Genomic DNA, 15,953 nt, shown 5'->3' on the forward strand with positions numbered 1-15,953 from the left:
GAAAAAACAAACATCAGAAGGCCTGGGCCTGAGAACAGTGCCAACCTGTAAACCCAGCTGCGTCAGAGGCCAGCCGGTCACAGAGGTTGGACTGGCTGGTGGTTATTCCAGAGCTGGGAAACTGGGAGACTCCAAGCTGGGCATCTCCCTTTCCACCAACAGCTGCCCCCAAGTGAGGCTTCTGCAGCTGCATCGAGCCAGAGGCGCAGGCCAGGGGATAGTGGCTCCGCTCCGCCTCCTCTCCTGCCCTTGTGTGGATGCGGACAGCAGGCTGGGAGGCTGTGCTGCCCTTACCTGGGCGCGGTGTAGCCGTTTCAGCTCCTCCTGCTTGGCCTGCCTCCGAGCTGCCTTCTGCACACGCCGGGTCAGCTTGGCGTTCAGCTCCTCCTCCGTGTAAGTTCTCGGCTGGAGGGGACAAGAGGGTTTCTTTGGTCAGTGGCTGGCTGGGCCGGTGTGCACAGATGCCCAGCCCTTGTCCCTGCAGGAGCCCCACGGGGCAGGGATGGAGGCCAGCTGCACACTGACTGCTGGGCAGTTGGGACGTGGGACAGCCTTTACTGTGGAGACCACCATCCTAGTTTCCCACATAAGGACATCTGCTTTCTTAAGACTCTGGAGGTAAACGTGGTCACATGTGGTCCCCAAGCCTCTGGCTTGTAGGGGAAATGCAAAGAAGGAAAAAGAAAAGCCAGGAAAAAGTAAATTACTTTTCTGTTTGGAATCAAAAGCCCCTTTCTTTGGATGAACACTACTTCTGAAGCTCCTGGAGGAAGTCTTGCCTGAAGTAAACAGGTGCTTCTATTCGAATGAAGCCACACTAACTGATGCAGCTGGAAGAAGGGCACAGGGGAACTGGACGGACTCGGGGGTCTACGCACCAAGAGGAAGGGGGACGTGCTCCGGCAGGGCAACAGTTGCTCCTGCAAAGGTGTGCCTCGCGGGCACAGTGAGTGTGGGTGCAGGGGGCGACCACTGGGCTGGCTGGGGTCCAGGAGAGGGCGCTGAACAAGGGACAGAGTCACGGCCACGGCCCGCCCACCTCTTTTCTGGACTTCTGGGAGGTCCGCTCGAGGACGTCATCGCTGGAGAGGTCCGAGTCCTCCGAGCAGCTCAGCTGGCGCCGGGTCCGCAGCTCTGGGGGCAGGGCCGAGCAGATGGTGACCAGCAGGCCCACCCTCCGGTGGCCAGGGTGGGGAGTGAGGTGTGGTTCTCCCCAGTTTGGTTCTGTCCCCGCACCCGGAGCCACAGGCCTGGACGCTGACACACACCCAGGCAGGAGCCCACATGCACCAACAGGCCGTGTCCAGCTGCAGCGCCTTCCCTAGGGGGCACATCCACCCCGTGGCCCCTGCCCAGCCATTGACTTGTTTTGGAACGTCCTAAGTTTAGCTGCCTCCTCCCTGAAAACCCCAGGGGAGGCAGGGTGGCATAGGCAGAGGGTCTTCAGAGGGAACCGTGGGGACGGGAGAGCCTGTACCCCAAGCTGTGCCCGAGGCGGGGGTGGGGCTGCATGCACTACCGAACCTGCTCTTGAGATGGGAGATGCCCTGGGCTTGCCGGCGTCCACTGCGGTCCCGCTGGAAGGGGTGCTGGGGCAGGACTGGCCATCGCTCTTCTTTTTCTTGTCCTTCCTGTACCCAGAGAAGACGGACTTCCACAGAGACCTGGGCTTGGCGGCCGCTTCCTCCAGAGTGCCGGGGCTGGGCCTCTCCAGCGGCCGGCCCTCGCCTTTGGGCTTCTTCTCTTTCTTGCTTCTCCGAGGAGAGAAGAGGGACGACCTCTTCTTGCTCTTCCCGCTGGAACCCTCTGATGAGGTGACCGAGCCTTCCGGACCCCCTGAGTCCGAGGGAGGGGATAGCACCTCCTCACTCGTGGCTTCGTGCCTTGAGGCAAGCTCCTCGGGGCCCTTGGAGGGCACGGCAGCAGCTCTGCGGGGTGCAGGGGTCCTGGGGGCTGCAGCTGCTATGTCCATCTCCTTCATCCTGCTCAGCTGCCTGGCCATGGCATCCCTCAGTGCCTGGCTCCGCACCGACTTCTCCCGGGCCCGCATGCGCTCAGCCGCCAGCTCCTTGGCCTCGGCCGAGACCAGCGGCAGCCCCCGCTTCTGCAGTGGGACCCCACTCTCCAGCCCCCGGCCATTCTCCGGAGCCAAGGGCTGCTTGCGGTGGGGCCAGTGGGAGGGGGGTGTGAAGAAGGTCTCCTGCAGACTTGAGTCCTCTGTGCGGTCGTCACACGTGTTGTCGTCATACGTGTCCTCCACGTCGTCCGCAAAAGGGATCTCATCCACGCTCTCCACGAAAGACTTCCGCGCCTCCTCCTGAGGGGGCTGGGCGGGCTCCCGCGGGGGCCTCACACCGACAGCCGGGGGTGGGGGCGCCGAGGCCACAGGCTGCCCTGCCAGGGCTGGCTTCCTGTGAAGGGTAGCGGGCTCCTCGTCAGGCGGCGGGGGCGGCGGGCTGGAAGGGGGCGTGAGCATGGTGGAGTCAGAGGTGTTGAAGCTCTGGCTGCCCGGCGTCCTGGTGCGGGATGAGCTGCCCTGCAGGCCCAGTCCCGAGCTGCTGGACAGGTCTCTGTGCTCCTCCCGGGGGCCCTTGGGCTCCCTGTCGGGTGGGGACACAGGGGTGGGCGGGCAGGGCTGGGCCCCCTCGGCCGCGGGCAGCCCCAGCTTCCTGGGGACAGGCGGGGGTTTTAGGAGCCGGAGCCCCTCGCTCTGGGGGCCCTTCTCTGCTGGATAGGCCTTCAGGGGTGGGGACTGGAAGGCGGGCTCAGACCCCGGGCTCCGGTGCACAGGCGTGAGCCCCAGGCTGCGGCGGATCTCGGCACTCTTCATCCAGAACTCAGCCACCAGGTCGCTGCGTTTCAGGGCCTCGTCCCCAGGGAGGGGGCTACCCAGTGTGTCCTTGGTGACCCCTTGGTTCTTCATGGGGAGGGGGGCCAGAGGGGTGGAGGTTCTGGCCGGCACGGGCTGGGAGCGGATGGGGGACAGGGTGGGGGACGGCACGGTGGCCTCAGGGGACGGCTGAGGCTGGGAGCAGATGGGCAGTTGGGTAGGCGGAGACTGGCGCTGGGGGCTGGCAGGTGAGGGCGGCGTCCTGGCTTCAGGCTGCGATCGGATGGGAGGGCGAGCTTCGGGCTCCGCTGGCGGGGTCGAGGGCTCCAGCAGAGGGCTCTCGGTGGGTGACCCTACCCCAGCGGCCACAGCGGCAAGGGGGGGACGGGCGCTCTGTGGGAAAGCAAGGTGACAGGAGGCACTCAGAAGGCAGGGCTGTGACAGGCGTGCTCTCCCACCGAGGGCCTGAGCTTCCTGAAACAGCCTCTCCACCCTCGGGGCCACAGTCGAGGGCCAGCAGGACACGCCCTCTTCCGCCCTGTTCAGCTCCGGAGCCCCTAACCCAAGGCACACGGGCAGCTTCCAGGTTGGGTTCATCCCAAGTGCACCTTGCTCTTCGGGCCCTGAAATGACACCAGCCAAAAGACACCACGACCCACCCCAGCCTGCTAGGGTCTCTGAGGTGAGGGAAACAGCGTCAGTTACACTCTGCCTCCAGGCACTCGTTCTGACCACGCCTGGGCTCATCTCAAGGGAAATCACCCAAGTCACCTGGCTCCTCAGGACCCAAAGAGCAAATCAAGTAGCCCCCGGGCTCCAGCTCTGGTCTCCCTGCAGACGTCTCCCCTAAAGCCTGCTCCGCAGGAATCAGTGTTGCTATCTATTTAGGGAGCGCCTTGTACTGTGTGGTGTGAACACCCCTGATAACCCAGACACGCATTTTTAATTCAGAAAAGCATAGTCATTTGAACATAACACTGAGAAGAAACAAGTCTGTTACTCAAACCAGTGATTCCACAAATCCTGCTGTTTCAGCATGCTGTGGGACCAGGACACAGTGGGCCAGACGGGGCCGGAGCCCCAGCCACTCCTGCTTCCAACAGCCCCGTAAGCACTGGAGGCAGTGGGTTGAACCCTTACCTGTGCCCCGGGGCTGCGGGCTGGAGAGGACAGGCCCGTGGGCTCCTCGGGGGACCGGGTGGGGCTGGAGACTCGGGAGGGACCTGAAAAAACAAGAGGCAGAATTTGCAAGAGGAACCACCCTATCTGGCTGGATGGGGAGCCCATGGGAAGGGGCTGCACACAGACCTCTTTCTGGGTGCCCTGCTGAGGCCAGCGGTGGCTCCTCCTCACCGTCAGACACCCTCAGCTCCAGCTCTGCTCCCACTACCGGCCGGTGCAGCTCCGTGTCAGCCTCGGACGGGATGTCATCCGACCAGTGCTGATCTGGCCGAGGGAAGTAGCAGCACAGCCCCCCAGTGAGGCCGTGCTCCCCCCAGGCGCCTCCCCGCTTGGAGGCCAGCTGCCAGGACATCCGCGGCAGCGTGCATCCCGTCCCGGCCTGGCCCTGCCCGCTGGTCCCCTGCTCCCCAGACTGCCCATATCATCTCACTGTTCCAGCCTCCAGAGGCAGCGGCTGCCTTAGAGGCCCTGTAGGAAGTCCCACATCTGCTTGGTTTCTCCCCATAACTGAATGAACACAGCCCCTGTCCACCGGAAGGGGAGTGGGGGTGAAAGGGCAGGCATTCAGGTCGGTGCAGAGCAAGGAAGGAACCACAAGCCCTTATGGCCACTCCTTCAAGTGCCTCGCTTTCACTTTAATGTGCTGTTCTGCCTTCCCCGAGCTCAGAGCTCTGCGGCCCCGTACCGTCATCCAGCTCGGCGCCGGTGTCCCCCGCGTCTCCATTCTCCACTGCCTCCCCTTCGATCTCTGCTGGTTCCGAGTCCACGTCTCCCTCCAGGTCATCCTCATCGAACTGGACTGTAAGGCAGAAATGTCAAAGGAAGGACAAAGAGAGAGATGGACAGACACACTGGCAGTGGGGACGGACAGTGGCACTGGGTTCTCAGGGCTGTCCACAGGCAGACCACGGGGAGAAGGGAGAGGGCTGGCTGGGCAGGAGTCAGAGGGCTGGGAGCTGAGAGCAGGGCGGGAGCTGGGCTGGGCCTCCCGAGTACACGGACCTGGCCAAGCAGGAGGGGAGGAGCGGCCTGGGCCGGCCAGCTTTCCTCTTCCTCCAGCAGCTGCTGGGAGAGCCTGTCTGAGAAGAATGGGGGGCGGCAGGGGGAAAACACTGCTTCTCAGGCCCAGGTCGGCAGGTGCCCAGCACACGTGGCAGCCAGGACCTGCGCTGACCACTGGACCCTCGAGGAACAGGATGAGGGGCCGTGGCCAGCCCTGCCTCTCAGGGAGGGGACCAAGTCCAGGCAGTGGGGCGATCTGTTCGCAGCTGCACCACTCAGCCTGGATCAGGGCTGTGTGCAGGGCTCTGACAGCTGGGCAGGGCTGTAGCCTCGCTGGGAGAACTCAGACACGTCTCTTTCAGCACACGGGAGAGTGGGGAGGGATGTGTAAAGGTCCTTTCTGGACCCAAGACCAGCCTCTCAGTACCACAGGATGGGACAAAGTGTGATTTCTCCCAAGGAAGCAGCCCACACTCACACACACTCATACTGGCCCCCACCCCTGCAAACAAAGCGCTCAGACCAGCGTCCGGGCAAGAGACGGCCAGCCGCTGAGCAACAGATAGCCAGTGGGAAGCCGCCCAGGATGCCAGGCTGGGAGTGCCTACACTGCTGGGACCTACTTCCCTCTTGCCGAGGTGCCTGGAGGCTCTTTCCAGGGTCTCCTGACCTGCAAGTACCTGGGCCCGAGGGTCCAGCCTTGCAAAAACCCAAGGCCAGGCCACGGGGCCACGACCCGCAGGGACCAGCAGCCCAGCCTCTCGAAGCTGCATCCCCCGTGGCCAGGATGTACAGTGATCAGCGGTGACCAAGAGCGGCCATGGGGTTAGAGTGGAAGGAAGCCGGGGACAAGAGACAGCCGTGACGGCCACTGGCGGTGGGCCCCTCTAGGAGCTGGGCCTGCAGCTCGTGGCCCGGGGCCCTGGTGTTTTAAACACTTCATTAAGCCGTGACTTGCTTTCACCACCTCTTCCATGCACTCAGCGTATTAGAACAAGGTGATGACATACACCCACTCCACAGAGTGCTAGAAAAATCCATCTGGAGTGGGTGAGGTGGGGAGGGCCGTGGGAGCTGGGAGCCCCACACAGCTCCTTCTGCGCAGCCACAGAGCTGGTGGGGCCTGAACACTGTCCTGTGATGATGGCGCTGCTGGGAAAACCCTGGGGAAGCCCCTCGGTTACTCCCACCGACTGAGACGCCCATGTGCTCATAGTGCTGCTGGGCACTCACCAAACACGAGGGGAGGGCCTCCCGAGGCAAGCAACCCTCCCGCCCCACGCTGCCTGTGGGACAGCGAGCTGGCCGATGGAGGGCTCCCTTTCAGAGAGGATCTGATGGGGACAGAACCCGGGCCCGCCACACAGAAGGTGCCCCCCGCCCCCAAGCCCACACGTGTGCTCGAATCCGTCTGTGAGCGGCCGGGCATCAAGAGGTTAAGTTCACACATTTGCGGGAAGCAAGTGTGATGCGGACCCCCAGCTGGCCAGGCTTCCGGGCACAGTGCACTAGAGCCGCCCATCCCAGTCCTGGCCCCACGGCCCCCAGGCCTCTCCTACTCAGACACACGCCTGTGCCCTAGACTCGAGGTTGGGAGTCGTCTACAGTCCTCAGCGGTACCCTGAAAAGAATCTGTCACACGTATCAAAACACAGTAAGAAGCTTCAATGTGGCCACAGCAGCTCTGAAAGAGAGACATTCTGAGGGAGGAACTGAGGGTTAGTCCAGGGCAGGACGGAGCGGGGTAGAAGCAGCCACACGCGGAAGCGGGCATCGCTGACACGCTCGGCTCTGGTCTAGTCCGCTGCTGCTGGGACGTCCCAACACCTCAGATTCGTCCAACCATCCTGGGAACAAAACTAACTAGGACCGGGGACCAGCAGCCCTCCCTATGGTTTGGTGCCTCCTGACGCATGAGCTGGGGACAGCGGGCGGCTAGTGAGAGAGGCTGGTGGGGAGGCCTAGGGCTCCTGTCCTGCCCACCCAACACCAGTACCCTGGCCCTTCTGCACTTCACAGCTGAGTCCAGGACCTTCAGACGATGGAGTCCCATGACCTTCCTGGATACCAGAGCCCCTGGCTGAGAAACGCCCCCAGCACATTTTACTGAGGACAAGTGAAGCCTTGAGGCTCCCTTGTAGCCCAAGTGCTCAGAGAGCCCTGCACCTCAGCCTGCAGACCCAGCCTGTCCCGCACCTCCAGCTGAATCCCCCCACCAGTATTGACTGCCTCCTGCCACGATGCTCCTGTTCGTGGTTCCTCCAGCCTCCACCCAGCCCTCATTTCACAGACGTGAAACCTGAGTGCTACGCACAGTCCTTCGGCTTCAGCCTTCGCCGATCTCTACTAACAGTGGTATCTGTCTTCCCTGCCGCCTGCACTCCTGCTCTCTCCCCTTGGGTCCTCCCAGGAAGGCGTGGGGTGTGTGTCTGGTCCATGCAAGGGCGGGCGGCCTGAGTGAGGCATGCACGTGCCCCCACCCTCTGCCGCGCATGCACCAGCGGCAGGCCTGGAGTCCCGTGTTAAGGTACCAGCAGGGCTGCTGAGAGAGGGTTACGGTGAGTGGGCAGAGAGCAAACATCGCCAGACTACCTCCGGAGACCGACTCCAGCCAGGCCTGTACTGCTGCTCGGCGGACGGATGGGAGGCCGGGCACTGAATTCAAAACAGACAACAAATACACAGTTACACGGGAGGAAGTGTTCCTGGTGAGGACAGCGAGGTCCTCCTGGAGTCTACAATGAAGGAGAGACAGACGACACTATAGCTCAAGGCCCGTGGTGCCCCGCGTGCTGGGCGAGGAGAGAACAGGGGTGGGGGGTGGGGGATGACGCAGCTTGAGTCCACGTGGCATCCCCAGGCAGCAGGTTCTCTCTTGGCTCTCAGAGCTGCTGGGTGTTTACGTGGCTGCAAAAATGGTTAAAGACGTTGGTCCCTGTGGGCACTGAATGCAAACACGGAAACAAAAGGGCAAGAGACAGAGGGGAAGATAGCGAGGTGGGCACGCCGAAGTTGGGCATGGAGAAGGATGCCCCCAGCACTCTCTAGGTTTTCCTTTTGTTCCTTAAAAGAAGCCAGAACAAGGGTCATCGTCATCCTCTTGTGGGATGCAGCATGCCTCCCCTAAAACCCAGAGCTGGAAATGACGCTACTTCAGATGCCTCCCTGACACAAATGTCTTCTTAAGACTTCATTTTAGTCCAAGATATGGTCCCTTGACCCCATTCTGTCCACACACACTCACACCCAGACACACAGCATGATGAAGAGCAAGGATGTTCCCGCAAGTGGACAAAGAGGAGCCCTACCTAGTGACATGGGGCAAAGGCAGCAGATTCTCAGTTCTTCCAAGGTCAAGTTCACCCCACTGTTTCCAGTCAGAGGAGAACCCCCCTCTCACCCCACTGACGAGAGCCCAGGAAGCAAACACGCTTCACTGGCTCTTACTTGTGCGGAGCCGGGCAGCCCTGTCCTACAGGAGAGTGCTCTGCAGGCCAAGGGGAAGCGGGCGGAGGCGCCCGGGGCCCTGCACCCCGAGCAGTTACCTCCGGGAAGGGGGGACTCGGGCGCCAGCGCCGGGCGCTCCTCCTGGCTCTCACGGATATGCGTCCAGTGCACGTCGGCCTGGATCTCCAGCGGATCGGCCGGGTTCAGCAGCTGCTGCAGCCTCCTCGGGCTCCCGACTAGGGGACGAGGTTCCAGGGGAGGAGAAGGTGAAGGAGGCAGAGAGGACGGGAGGGAGGAAGGAAGGAAGACAGGGGAATGTAAACAGTCCAGGGATGGAGGGAGTAGACACCACAGGACAGGAAACAGAGGAAAAGTTACCGTATTTGCCAGGATCAGTGTGAAGCAAAAGCAGGTAAAAACTGAGAATCAGTGCATGCGCGTGTGCACGCATACACACACACACACACACACACACACACACACCTCCTACTTGTCAGTGTCACCCGCCCCTGGTTTAGTGTGATCCCGCCCCTTGCAGCCTCAGTGCATGCGCGCTGTACTCGTTCAGTGTGACTCTGTCCCTTGGAGCCACAGTGCACACACATGCACGCACACACACACACACCTGACTCCTACTCGTTCAGTGAGATCCCACCCCTTGGAGCCTAACTGTCGTCCATGAAGAGTGTTACTCCCTGTCCAGCACAGAGCCCCTTCCTCTCTGCAGCTCTTTCTACCTCAGCTGCCTCTAAGGGACCCAAGCACAGGTCACGACTGGCCTTTGCAAGGCCAGCCTCTCACACATGTGGCTCCAAGGCCACCAAGCCTGTGCCCACTGCCACTTGCTGCGTGGACAGAGATGTGGACGGGCCAGGCCATCTTGCAGGAACCAGCAGCTCACATAGGCACAACATGACTCTGTTGGGACTCTCAGTCATCTTCTGCCTCTTCTATGCTGGGCTGAGGCAGGGGTGGACTCAGAGGGGCTGCAGCCAGGGAGAAGGCAGGCGGGGTTTGTTCTGCAGACCACCACAGCTCAGGGAGCTCACACAGGAGCAAGAATTCAATCCCTCTGTGCCTTTTCTGCAGTCAAAGCCCTTTCCCTTGATTCTCCTCTAGGGGCCCACTGGTCCCCCTCGGACACCAGACCCAGCTCCTCAGCCAGGTGAGAACCCTGCTGCTGGCATCCAAGGAGCACGCATGCATGCCCGCCCTGCGGGCTCTGAATCGTCAGTACTAGGACCACACCATATGCTTGGGTCAAAACAGGGGACAGCCAGCAACGTGGGAGAGGGGGACCACAAGAGGGAGGGTGGCTTTTCAGCAGCATCTGATCCAAAGGCCTCTCCACAGTCTACCAGGGCAATCTGGCTTCACCACAAGAACCACAACCTCCTAACTTTCAAGCAACAGGAAGAGTGCTTGGGGCAGAGGCCACCGACAAGGCCACCAGATGTGGGCAGGGGCGCCGGGCCGGGCCGGCGTGGGCTCTCCTGGGAGCTGCTGGCTGCTGAGGGCTTTCTCACGGGTTGACGGTCCCTGGCAGAGCTGGACGGGCTGCATCTCCAGACCAGGACAACAAGTCCAAGGAGAAATGCAGGCCCCTCCTCCAGCTTCCAGGTGAGCAGAGGAAGACAGTGAGGCTTCTCCCCGGAGCTGCCCAGGTCCCACCAAGCAGGGGGGCCTGGGGACACACTGCCTGGGCACGGGGAGGGGTTCTGGGCACTCTGTGATATGAGGTGGGTTCTGGGCACTCTGTGATATGAGGTGAGTGGCTCACATCAAAGCAGGAACAGACTCTTAAGTGGATGGAGGACAGGCAGCAGCCGTACAAGGGGCAAGAGGGGTCAGTCGGGCGGGCCTGGGGCGGCTGCCTTTCCTACTACTGCACTCTAGGAAGGCCCCCTTCTCACGTGGGACCCGCTCCTGGGGGCAGGGTGGAGGCAGCAGGGGTACCTTCACCTGCACTCAGGTCCTCATCCCCCTGCAGGAGCTGGCCCTGCAGGCATTCTCTGTCCCAGGGCCAGTACTCTCCTTCTGCCGGAGCACCGCGGGGGCAGACAGGAGGAGGACAGAGAGAAGCATCACCCCCGGTTCCTCCAGCTAAAGCCCGGCCCTGCTTCCACATCCCGGAAGTCAGGTCTCAGGAGGAAGAGGGGATGCACACTAACCCTCAGCTGTGTCTGGGCTACAAGCCACCAAGGGACCTTCCAGGGAGGCTGTGCCCTCGCAGTCCCCACGGACTGACCCCGGGCCATCAGCTCTGCAGGCAGGCCGGCCTGCAGCGGAAGGAACCCCAGATGCTGCCTCCTCCAACTTTTCACACGAGGGGGCGTTCAGGCCCCAAAGGACACCCTGGAGCCCCGCCTTGGCCTCCAGGTGGGAGGGAGGGAGGGAGAGAGGCCTGCAGGAGGACCTGGGCCAAAAGGGTGCCCACGTGCCCACGGAAGCCCTGCCTCGTCTATCGTGGGTCGCCGGCTAGGGGACACACAGCGCTCCAAGGACCCCCAGTAACTCGCACTGAGCCTGGCCAGCACCCGGCCCTCACTGGGCTGCAGTCCCCAGGCTGGGACTGGCCGCCAAGCACAGAGCCATAGAGGGCCAGCCCCAGGGGCCAGGCTCCAGGCCAAGGAGTCACACCCTCGTGCCTCGTCCACGTGCCTGGAGAGAGAGCACAACCCTAACAGACATGAGTCCCCAGGGGCTCTGATCTCTGTCTGCCTGGCCCCTGCTCACCACTCCAGACCCAGGCCAAGCCGGCATGGGGGAACGGCCCTCTGAGCTCCTTGTCACCACTCGAGCTCACACACACAGCCGATGGGACACGACCAACACCTCGAGTGCCCGACGAGGCATCTCAGAGCCAGCCCGACCGACCCGCCAGGACATGGCTCCCAGAACGTCCCCACGCTCCACGGGTGAGCCTGCCCAGGGGCCCTCTCCTCGACGCTCTGCAACCCCTGACACCCGGGACCAGGGAATCCCAGAAAGCTAAGTTCCCTCAGCTGGAACAGGACAAGAAGAGTGACCTGAGCTGCAGGAGGCCCTTGCCCGCCTCCACATCCAGCTCTACCCGACGGCCCGTCGTGGGTCCCCCAAGGCCTGAGAGACAGGTGTCCATCATGGGTCCCCGGCCACAGAAACTCACCCCCACACACTGCAGTCTGACGTCAGGGTCAGGAGAGGGTGTCCACTGACCTTCACTAGACTCGTCCTCGTCCTCCTCGTCCTCATCTTCCTCCTCCTCCTCCTCCTCCTCCTCCTCGTCTTCCTCATCCTCCTCCCCGGCCCCGAAGCTCCTGGAGGCCTCCAGCTCCTCTTCACTCTTCCCTCTCAGGAGCGCATGGATCCTCACAGCCTCCTTCCAGGGAACACCGCCCAGGTCTGAGGTGGGCAGAGGGGGCTCCTCCTCCTCCATCTCCGACTCCGAACTGCTGTGGGAACAACCGGAGAACCCAGTGAGGGGACGTCTGGAGGCCAGGGGCACAGGCAGAGGAGCCAGCAAGGCAGCCACCCACTGCAGGGCAGGACAGGACAGAGGATGCCTCAGGGGCCAGCACACGGGGCCAGCACAAGGGGAAGCAGAGGGCAAGAAGGGCGCTCGGGCTGCCTGTGCAAGCCTCCCCGCCCTGCAAGAGGCAGTCACTGCTCGAGGGCCCAGGCGCCCGCTCCCGGGGATAAGCTTGCCCCACCTCGCTCTGAGGGCCGGGCCCGGGCACCCGCTCCCGGGGATAAGCGTGCCCCACCTCACTTCGAGGGCCCAGCCCAGCTGCCTATGTCTGGGAGTGAGACCCTAAGCCCTCAGTGCCCCGCCTGATGGGGGAAGTCTGACTTCCTGCGGCCTCCAGTCAGGGTGGAGAGTCTAAGAACGCAGTTTGGGGCAAAGGCTTTGAGTCACCCAGTGTCAGCTGACCTGGAGCCTGGGCTCAACCACAGCTACCCCCAGGAGGGAACGTGAACCCGGAGGTTCTGAGGGTATCGCCGCATGTCAGCGCCAGGAGAGTGGCTCTGCCTGAGCACAGCTGTGAGCACAGCCCCTCCAGGGGGTTCTGTATCATCTTTATAGAAAAATACACCCCACCCAAGGGTGATGGGGGAGACTGTCACTTCGGCTGGGTCAGAAGCGAGGGTGGTCTCCTGGGCTGTGTTCCCCTAACCCCTCATGGGGCCAATGGCTCTGCCACGACAGCCCTGTCCACACTGGGAAGGGGGTGTGAACACCTGCTTGTCGGGGTGAGCTGTGGAGTGGGGGATGTACTGGACTTCACCACACTTTGCTACTCATGGGTCCTCCAGCCACCCACTAGCTTGCTTTACCCATTTACAGTCAGTCTGTCATTCAGCAAATGCTTCTGAGCACCTACTGAAGTTCAGTTAGTATATCAGGAAGAAAAGAGCAGGTCCTCACTGCTCAGCTCAGTCAGGCGAATCCTACTCCATTCATGGGTTCATTCATTCACGCCACCAAGACTTACCAAGTGTCTTCTGCTCACAATGCCCTTCCCAGGGCATTAACACTAAACTGCCACAGAAAAGATCCTCAGTTTCGACGGAGACAAGACGCAAACGTCAGGACCAGACAGGGTGGCGATAACTGAAGCGGGTGAGGGTTGGTGCGAGGCAGTTTCCAACAGGCAGACCTAAGACTGTGGACTACAGGACGCGTGCCCTATGGAGTCTGATTAGCTTTCAGTGTTGACTGAGCTACGGCTTCTGCCTCATCACCGTGACTTCATTTGTTTACTTTCTTATTAACTAACAACACTGAGCAACCCCGTGCTTGTCATTTAACATCTTCCAAAATAGGAAATCAGGGTAAGAATGCCCCCTGTGCTCATTCCTAACCTCAGGTCAATTTATACAACTTCAGGTGGGAGTGGGGAGGCCAGGCTGCCCTTCCTTCGAGCCGAGCACACTGGGACCCCAGTCGTGGGCTGCAGTTCTCTGTAGGGGGCGAGGGGGAGCTCCGGGCAGCACATCCCTAGGCCATGTCACGAGGGTGGCCAGCATGATAAGGTTCCACTTGAAGCTGTGGCAGCTCAAGGACTGTGAAGAAGAGCAAGGGACGCACACAGCATAAAAAACTGGGCAGAAAGGTCAAGCCTCACCTCTTGCCACAAGCTACAGGCTCTCAGTCCCTTTCTGAGTGGTCTCACCACGTGCTTCCGGAGACGAGAAGCAGGCAAGCCCACCTCCTGCCTCTGTGAAGGCCAGAGGGGAGACAGACAGTTCCTCCCAGGCCTCACGGTCCATGGGCCCTTGGAGCAGCCCTTCAAGTCTGGCCAGGCTCCTCACAGCACATTAGATGAGGAGACAGACAGGGAGGCCACACGACCTGCCTGTCAAGGGTCACAGCCAGCATGCAGACCCAGACGGGCTGACTCAGAGCTCCGTAGTGGCCCCCACAGGCAGCAGTCCCCAGAGGCTGACCTGCTGGCCGCGTCCTCCTCCGTCCCCGTGTCCAGCACACTGCTCAGGTTGTGCTCAGCCTGCGTCTCCTCGGGCACCTCCTCCAGTCCCTCCGCCTGCCGCACCGACAGCCGGTAGTTCTCCAGCTCGATCCTTTCCGGGGTGCCCCGCAGTCTCTTGGCGACGCTAGGCTCCTCCAGGCCATTCACGCTTGGGCCTGCACGACAAGCAAGGAGCAAAGTGCTAGGGGTCAGTGATGGGGACAACAGAAGGAACCTTCCCCTGAAGAAGGGGCAGCCGTCCTGTGAAGCTGGGGAGCTGGACACTGCAGTGGTCAACAAGGCTGGGGCCCACAGAGCCCAGAGGATGCTGCTGTGGGTGGGAGGTGCAGAAGACCCCTCATCTGCCCTGCAGGAAAGCCTGGGGAGCAGTGGACACTGGCTGCGGGAAGGGGCCAGGCTGGACCTGAGGGAAAGCAGCCTGTCGAGGGGAGAGTCCTCCCACTGCCCCCACCCCTCGGTCCAGGACACAGCTGAGGTTCGAGCACTGCATCTGGCTGGTCCATGGAAGCTGTGCTGCGGTGCGACCGTGCATCTGTCTGCCTCATGTTGAGATTCATGGTAAAGGCTCTTTGATCAGTGGGGCACCGCCTCGTGGGCAACTGTACCCCCCCAGAACAGTCAGGCCCCCTCATTCCTGGTGATACCAGCTGGACAGCTTGGTTGAGCTGGTGCTTGTCAGCTCTGTGTTGTAGAGGGACCTTTCCCCTTTGGAATTAATAAGCAGATTTGTGCAGTTATGGGTGGACACCCTGGACTGCCTGTTCCCAGCACCCCTGCGTCCATAGTCTGAAGATCACTAATGACCTTGCCTGGGTCAGCTGCTACTTTGGGAGGCCCACAGCAGTGCTTTCTAGATTCTAGCATTCCTTTGTGAAGAATTCTGAGGACTGCAGTGGGCACGTGGACTCTGAAGGGCTCAGACATCCGATGTCGCCGCCATGCCCCCTTCATCCCCATCTCCATCCTCACATGCCCTGACACACCTTGTGACCCTACACTCGGGCAAGAGGCCCCCTGACCACTCTTGCCTGTGCCCACTGTGACAAGATGCTGCATGTGGACGCAGAGTCACACGGATCCACCTAGACACTGGACCCCACCAGCGACTGGCTGAAAGATCTTAGGAAAATCACACGACACAGAGAGTGCATTTCCTGACCCTCAACGAGGACAGTCCCGTGCCCAGGGTTACTGTGCATGTGAAGGGGGTTATACTCACACACACACGCATACACATACACACACACGCACGCATGTACACGCATGCAGGGGCCGTCCCCGTGCCCGCATACACTGCCCTCCTCCACACAGGAGCTAGGGGATACGTCTTGAGGTCCAGCAACCTTTTCACTGCCGAGTTGTACGGGTCTCCTGTATCCATTTGCCCTGGATGGCAAATGGCAGTTACTGCACACAGAAAGCCAAGGGAGGGCACGGCAAAGGGGCCCCAGGTGGAGGCAGGCAGGCCATGGGGCTCGCATTCTGCCAGGGCAGGCGCCCAGCTTCTGTGACACCCCAGGCTCTAGAGAATGACAGTGGGTTTGGCTGGTGAAGTCACACTGCCAGTTTCGGGTGACAGGTGGTCTTCCAGAGAAGCTCAGAACTCGAGGAAAGACTGAAGGACAGGATTGATAACCGCTCCTCACAGACCAACTGTCTACCTGTCCATCCGGGGTGACTGTATGCTTACGTGAGGCACAGAGAAAAGAGTGTGTGGCTGCAAGGGGGAGACACTGAACTGCCAGGAGTTAGCAGTGACAGAGGGACCGAGCAGGGGAAACGCGACAGGGATGAATCAGAGCTGTCCCAGGAGACCCACCAGGTGGGAGGGGACAGCCTGCAGCCCAGGGAGTCCTTTCCGGAAGGCCGAGGGACTCGTCCACACCACAGGCCTATGTGCAGGATAGGCCTATGCGCAGGCTGCAGGATCCCAGGGAGCTTTTGCTGTCATGTTAGTTTTCTAGTGTTAAATTCCTTTTGCTGCTATTATTGCAGCATCTCCCATGGGTGCTTTTCAGGCA

At 61.4% G+C, this 15,953-nt stretch overlaps 1 protein-coding gene across 9 annotated transcripts in view; it reads right to left on the reverse strand.

The window, feature by feature from the left end:
- Positions 1-15,953, reverse strand: part of MICAL3 (microtubule associated monooxygenase, calponin and LIM domain containing 3) — an 89,578-nt gene that overhangs the window by 17,714 nt on the left and 55,911 nt on the right. For 4 of the 9 annotated variants that reach the window (XM_018048715.1, XM_018048722.1, XM_018048721.1 and 1 more), the window contains 10 exons: positions 13,892-14,087; positions 11,660-11,895; positions 8,560-8,697; positions 7,607-7,669; positions 4,698-4,811; positions 4,139-4,276; positions 3,971-4,053; positions 1,525-3,223; positions 1,040-1,134; positions 295-405 (listed from right to left, as the gene is read on the reverse strand). In XM_018048715.1, the coding sequence (XP_017904204.1) occupies positions 295-405; positions 1,040-1,134; positions 1,525-3,223; positions 3,971-4,053; positions 4,139-4,276; positions 4,698-4,811; positions 7,607-7,669; positions 8,560-8,697; positions 11,660-11,895; positions 13,892-14,087 (2,873 nt within the window). The remainder of the gene's footprint in view (positions 1-294; positions 406-1,039; positions 1,135-1,524; positions 3,224-3,970; positions 4,054-4,138; positions 4,277-4,697; positions 4,812-7,606; positions 7,670-8,559; positions 8,698-11,659; positions 11,896-13,891; positions 14,088-15,953) is intronic. The other 5 variants (XM_018048717.1, XM_018048723.1, XM_018048716.1 and 2 more) reach the window with 4 other exon arrangements.

Source organism: Capra hircus, chromosome 5 (genome assembly GCF_001704415.2).
Source record: "Capra hircus breed San Clemente chromosome 5, ASM170441v1, whole genome shotgun sequence".
Classification (NCBI taxonomy): Eukaryota; Metazoa; Chordata; class Mammalia; order Artiodactyla; family Bovidae; genus Capra; species Capra hircus.